Source organism: Oryzias melastigma, unplaced genomic scaffold (assembly GCF_002922805.2).
Source record: "Oryzias melastigma strain HK-1 unplaced genomic scaffold, ASM292280v2 sc00296, whole genome shotgun sequence".
Classification (NCBI taxonomy): domain Eukaryota; kingdom Metazoa; phylum Chordata; class Actinopteri; order Beloniformes; family Adrianichthyidae; genus Oryzias; species Oryzias melastigma.
This window is the reverse complement of record NW_023416911.1, coordinates 198354-205308: the sequence shown is the minus strand read 5'-3', so window position 1 is coordinate 205308 and position 6955 is coordinate 198354. Positions and strand designations below refer to the sequence as shown.

Sequence of the window (6955 nt, the reverse complement as noted above, 5' to 3'; positions counted from 1 at the left end):
TGTGGATGTAAACTTTAACCTGCCACACCATTTACTGCTATTATCTCTGTGTTTTGAATCTTAACAGTTTGGCAGATGTATTTGATGTCATCATCCAAGTTTAAAAATGTTTTTTGTAACAGTTAAAGATGCTTTGATAATGTGGTAAAGGGTGTTTTTATTAATATTATTATTATTATTATTTAGCACTTCAATAATTTTCTAAGCTTTAATTCGAGCCATATTTTGTAAAAATCGGTTGAGAAATGAGGGAGCTAGCCCGACTTTTGTGGTTGATGTCTGCCTGTCCTCCACATAAACAGCCGCGTTCTGCTGCCATGAATCAATGCATAACAATGGCGCCTGTGTGTGCACCTTTCTGTCTATAGCAGCGAACAGGCAAGGGCCGATCCAGTAATATATATCAATGGATGGAACAGGTGTGAAGATCATGTCATCCTCTAACTCCTTTATTCTGCTCTGACAAGAGATGCAGATGTTTTTTGTTATCGTCTCTCTTTTCGCTGCCCTTGTTCATGTATTCTTCCCTTTTTCTCTCCATCTAGAAATAAGTACTTTGGTCGTATAGGTTGTTAAATATTAATTCGACCAGGTGTTATGCTGGTACAGTGCACATCTCAAAAAGTGTTTCTCACCATGGGTTGATTTTATTTGCAGCTTTTGACCTCCAGAATAGTTTGCCCTGGTCATTTCTGATGCACTCCCACAGGATTTGACTCATGCCTTGGCCCTGCTTACTGCTGCTCACCACAAACTTGTCCAGATAAGGAGTGCCGCCGTTTACTGGTTCCATTGTGATGATGGCTGCTGCGTTGTAACTGAAAGGACCCCATCACAGATCAGACATTTGGCTTTCTCACATTTCTTCTTGTCACAAGAAACTGTTCCTGCAGTTGACTGACTCACCCTTCAGAGAGGTAGATGCTTTGCAGCCGCCCCTTCAGAGAGTCGATGTAATCCTCCTTCAGAGTTTTATCGAAGGACTTGTTGATAAGAACAAGCAGGCGCTGCACATCAATGCCATCCAGAGAGGAGTATCTGCACAAGCAAAGCCAAACCTCATACCAAGATCTGATTTTGAATTCAGACTTGCAGCCCAGATTAACAGTATTTAGGAGACACAACTGACTGCATAAGAAAACTGGACAGAGCAAGTGTGACAACACTCATAGAAAATGTCTTACTTCTGGCTCCAGCAAAATGAAGCCAATTCAGTCGCCAGAACACAGTGATTGGTCCGGCTCATTCTGAGTAAATGTTTCTATGGCAACTACTGTCGTCAATCAGGAGCAAGCTTGTTCGAAGTCCACACCCCTTCCACTAAAAGGACTCGGGAGAATCTGTTAATCAAACATTCCAGTTGGGGGCCTTTTTAATAAGACATCATATTGGTCAGTTTATTACTTGAATAAATTGGAACAAAGAAAATGATATCATGAAAAACATTGGGAATAGCAAGAACACCTAAAAAAGGGTTGCAGAGCCAGAACAGTTATTTTTCCAAATAGAATGACTGAGGGACAGCTGTTTGCTTCCTGTTTGGAAAGCGAGGGAGGAGGGATCGCTCAGTCCAGTTCTCATATACAGTCAATGAGTGACAGCTACTGACCGATGAATGGGATCTCCACTTTTAAAGAGGGTTCCAGATCCTGACACAGGGAAGAAAACACAGATTGGACTGAACTCCTGCGGTTCTCAGACAGACCACTAACATGAGCACAGAAGATCCAGCATGTGAATATAGAGCACAGGAAACTGAGAATGGGGAGGAGCCTTAAAGTGACTGCACCTCTTTGTGCATGTGTGTGTGCATGTTGCTCATGAATTGGATTGTTTAGGTTATATCAAAGTTATAATATAATAAAACTGCTTGCTTCACAAAAAATATTTGACTTCAATTAGTGATTTGAAGGATTTCAAATAGCAGCAGAGCTATTTGAAGTTTCCGTTTGCTGTTTGTCGCTGAAATGACTCCGTTAACCATAATTTGAACTTCTTCTTGTCCTCCATCTGTTACTCTCTTTGTTGTAGTTTAAAGGAAAAAGCGAGAGTTGACAATGTTCAGGTTTCTGGTTGCTAAAGCTAACGCTGTTTGTAGCAGGAAATAAAAGTTTTCAGCCTACAGAGGCTCAATTGTGTAGACACCATAAAATCAGAGTGAAATGAAGATGTGACAGGCTAGTCCATTTTTTCAAAACTTCATTTCTGCAACTCAAAATGCTTTTCAGTATCTTGTGTGGCCCCCACCAGCTTGTATGCATGCTTGACAACGTGGCGGCATGCTCCTAATGAGACGACGGATGGTGTCTTGTGGCATTTCCTCCCAGATCTGTGTGAGGGCATCCCTGAGCTGTTGTACAGTCTGAGGAGCAACCTGGCTGCGCCTAATGGACCCAAACGTAATGTCCCAGAGATGTTCTATTGGGTTTAAGTCAGGGGATGGTGAAGGCCATTCAATTGTTTCAATTCCTTCATCCTCCAGGTACTGCCTGCATACTCTTGACACGTGAGGCCGGGCATTGTCGTGCATTAGGAGGAAACCAGGACCTACTGCACCAGCGTAGGGTCTGACAATGGGTTCAAGGATTTCATCTGGATACCTTATGGCAGTCAGAGCACCATTTCCTAGGCAGTAGAGGTCTGTGCGTCCCTCCATGGATATGCCTCCCCAGACCATCACTGACCCACCACCAAACCTGTCATGTTGAACCACGTTGAGGGCAGCATAACGTTCTCCTTGTCTTCTCCAGATTCTTTCACGTCTATCACAGGTGCTCAGGGTGCTGCCCACCACTGAGAGAATTTCCCCATTGTGGGGGTAATAAAGGATTTCTGATTCTCGTCTGTGAAAAGTACAGGGCGCCAGTGGTGGACTTGGCAATTCTGGTGTTCTTGAGCAAATGCCAGTGGAGCTCCACGGTGCTGGGCAGTGAGCACAGGGCCCACTACAGGACGTGGGGCCCTCAGGCCACCTTCATGAAGTCTGTTCCTGATTGTTTGGGTAGAGACATTCACACCAGTGGCCCTCTGGAGGTCATTCTGTAGGGCACGAGCAGTGCTCAGCCTGTTCCACAAAGGAGCAGGTATGGGTCCTGCTGAGGGGTTGAGGACCTTCTACGGCCCTGTCCAGCTCTCCCAGAATAACCACCAGTCTCCTGAAATCTCCTCCATGTTCTGGAGATTGTGCTGGGAGACACATTAAACCTTCTTGCTGCAGCACGTGTGGATGTGCCATCCTGGAGAAGTTGGACAACCTGTTCAACTTCTGTAGGGTTAAGGAATCTCCTCATACTGCCAGTAGAGATAATTATCAAGCCAAAATCAGCACGAGTGGAAAACCAGCCAAAAAAGATCAAGAGGGAGAAACTTGAAATGACCTCCACATGTAACACCAGTCCTGTTTGGAGGGTTTTCTAATGGTTGCCACTGAAGTGCACCTGTTGTTAATTCATGAACACCAATACAGCTGAAATTGAATAACGAGGCCCTCAGCTGGTTAACCAACCAGAAAATGATCAGACAGGTTTAATTAAAGTCATGCCAGGTCCAAGAAAAAAAGGGTTCCATTAATTTTTGTGAGCAGTGTATTTTCGATAAAATTATGGCTATGTTAGAGAGAAGAGAAAGCTCTCGCTCCCCTAATGCTTAGCTGCCAGGCTTTTTGTGGAGACTCAGGTCCCTCAGTTATCCACTATATTTAGATTTTTTCATATTACAATTAGGGCTGTAAAGAGTATCCGGGTGCTCGGATATTCGCAATCTGCTCCCCAAAATTTTAATGTGAATATTCACCACGTCCAAGATTGCTGATTCATAATTTATATAAGTAAAAAATTATCTTGGGACAATGTATTTTTTGCTCTGAAATGCAGAATAATGTTGGATTTCAGGTTTATGAACAAAAACAAAACCGAAAGAGCAGCGCTACTGTCTCAGAAGGTAGACAAACTTTCGTGTCGATGAAGAGTGCTGTTTTCAACTACAGAGAGCTTTTTTTAAAATTCAAAAACTGAGAATGAAGTTCCGCTCACTGACATAACTTCTGAAAAATGAATCAGCTATGAGAGCAATGTTAAGTTGGAGCTAAAGCTCCAGTGTTTACTTTCTTTTGATTATAGTAACTCTTCAACAATTGATGCAGTTAACGTAACTCCAGCGGATTCTGAAGTGGAGAAACGCAGCCTTAAGCTGATCTGCAGCTCTGCACAACAGCAAAGTGTGGATGTAAGCAATGTGAATTGGCTGATTCTGCTGCAGAAAAACAACTTTTTCATTCAAGCTCTGCACCAATATGTAATGCTTAGAACATAAAATGTCGAAGAACTTTGAAGATAGAAAACTGTGGAGAGCATTTTCAGGTTTTGTAGTTAAATGATCAAAAACAACAATGATTTTTGAATGCTTTTTATGATATTTATATTACTGCTGAACTTAACCAGAAGGCAGAAAATAAAGTAAAAATAAATAAATAAAACTTGTTTAAATGACACAGGATCTCTTTCTATTTAAATCTTTGTGTTGTTATCAGTTTTGTTGATCCTGATATCCTGTTCTAAATAAAGGCATGAATGGGGATTTAATACAAATAATTTAAATTTTCATCCATCCAGTAAAAAGACATACAGATAGCAACAAAAATTAGATTAAAAAGTAAGAATCATGGATCAATTCGTGAACTGTTGAGCTTGATTCATGAATCAATCGCCACCTAAGCAACTATCCACAGCCCAAATAATGATGAAGGAAGAAGTTCACCTCTGTGGCTAAACAGCTCGGTCAGCAGTGTGTCCGCTGAGGTGATCACAGCAGAGGACTCTGTTGGCAGCTGATTGAGGATTGTGGCGATGGTAGTTATTTTGCGGTGCTCTGTCTCACTCACGCATGATGTTATGGACAAACGGGGCAGGTCAGCAGGGAGAGACACAGTATCCAGCACCTAAAACGCATGTTTAGCTGCTTTAAAATTGCTTCAGTCATACTCAAAAAAGACCCAGTTGCACTTATACTTGTGTCTAAATACGTTCACGGTTTGTACCTTTTGCTCTTGGCTTCGCAGGCCTCCGGAGTGGTTCAGGAACATGACTTTATGTGGCTGCAGAGCTCGGGAAATGGCTGCTGTAACCTCTGTTTGATCCAAGATGACTGAACAGCCTCTCATGTCCCTCCCCACTGGACAGATCAGTGGGATCATCCCACTGTCCAGACTCCACTGAAGAAGACTGGTTACCACAGCAATGTAGGGTCGTTTGCTGAGAAGCAACAAATCCAAAAGACTGGGAGGTTAGGAAAAAAGTGCCTTTTATTTTATGCAGGAACTTTAAAACTCTAGTTTAATGTACATAAATCAATGTTACTTTCTCTTTCTGGCAGGATCTTCCTTTGCCAGTGGAACATAGCAGAGAAACGATCTTGAGTGTAGTACCTACACTAATGAAAAGACTGACAATAAGTACTCATACCTTCTAAAGCTACCACATTAAAACTAAATTAAACAAAATACAAATTAAAAAAAGTTAAGATACTACTGGCTTAGCTGTTTAACAGCAGAATTGAGGCTCGTACAGAACTTGACATAGCTCTCTTAGTCCTGAATGGTAGTGATCTGAAACTACATCCTGAGGGCCACAAACTATAGTGGCTGTACAGAGTGTAGCGTGAAAAGGGGTGAATATGAAGTATTCAATCCCAAAGTTGGTTGAAAAATATAAACTTTATTAAACTGAAATGTAATAAAATTATCCTCGGTGCATCACCTCCTTAATGAAGGAAAATATTACTCATCAATGATTAGCCGCTACTTCTAATCAATAAAGTAATCAATTAATCAATCTTTCAATTTCAGCATGAGTGTCTTTACCCTGTGAAGGGACTTTACCACAAAGAAGAAAATAATGATATCAAACAACGACGTCCTTTTTAATATTTATTGAATAACATGAGGTTAAACAAGCAGAAATACTGGACGTAAAAGCATGGAAAGCAATCAACATATGTGGAACATAGAATATAACTTTAACTAATGACTAGAAATAGGTAAATGAGAAGAAAAGACACACAATATTGAGGTGGAAAAAGCTAAATGTGTGGATGCATTAAGTGTGTGTTGTGCATAAAAAGGGTGGTGTTACTGATCTGAGAATAAGCTATTCTTAAAAGGAGGAATTCAAAACGGGGCAAAGATGTTACTCTTGCAAAAATAGTTAATCTTTGTTCTAACCACCAGCAGTTGACTGTCTGAGTGAAGTTCGACTTCTCACCAGCGGTCTGGATCTGGGTCTGCTCTGCCAGGAAGGGTGGTTGATCCCGTTCCTAGCTGGATGATTCAGGCGGGCCGTGGAGGCGAGATCTGCAGCCAGGCGTAGAAGGAAAGGGAACCTGCGGTTCTGCTGGTTCTGCTCTGTTCAGTCACTTAGCTTCTGAGGTGGTCGAACGATTTCTCTATTCCGTTTTGTGACCAAAAAGTATAAGTCGCAAAGCTGGCCGGACAATGAAACTTATCGACTGGTCTAGCATTAAAAATCAGTTTCAAAATAAAAGCATAAAAAATGGTAAAAAGTTGGAATCAGTCTATGAAATAAACGGAAGACAAAAATGTTAAAAAGAAAGAAAGCGCGCGAAAAAAAAAAAACGGGATCTTAAGACTGGAAGAACTTAGATGTTTCTGTTCTGCTCCTGTTCTGGCTTCTAGCTTAGCAGTTAGCTTAGAGGCGTGTTGTTGAGCCTGGGGGAAGCCTTCAGCCAAGAAGATGAAGGAAGAAGTGCAAGAGTGGGCTCTGGCCTGTGCGCGAGTGCTTTGAATTTGGGAGGCAGGGCCAGAATCGCCCAATCCGTGGGGATTTGAGGCGTTTTACGATTGGAGGTAATTTGCATGTCCCAATGAGCTCTGTCTATGCAAATTTCAGGGGTGTCACCTTATTCTGGTCTGTGGGTGTGTTTTAATCTTTAATGCTGAATT

The 6955-nt window shown here is 41.8% G+C and overlaps 1 protein-coding gene across 1 annotated transcript in view; it reads right to left on the bottom strand.

Moving 5' to 3' along the window:
• nags (N-acetylglutamate synthase) overlaps positions 1–6955 on the bottom strand; it is a gene marked incomplete at its 5' end in the record, with an annotated part of 44668 nt that overhangs the window by 12994 nt on the left and 24719 nt on the right. Inside the window, 5 exon segments of the mRNA XM_024264692.2 lie at positions 636–818; positions 907–1038; positions 1610–1649; positions 4756–4936; positions 5036–5249. Coding sequence (XP_024120460.1) covers positions 636–818; positions 907–1038; positions 1610–1649; positions 4756–4936; positions 5036–5249 — 750 coding nt within the window.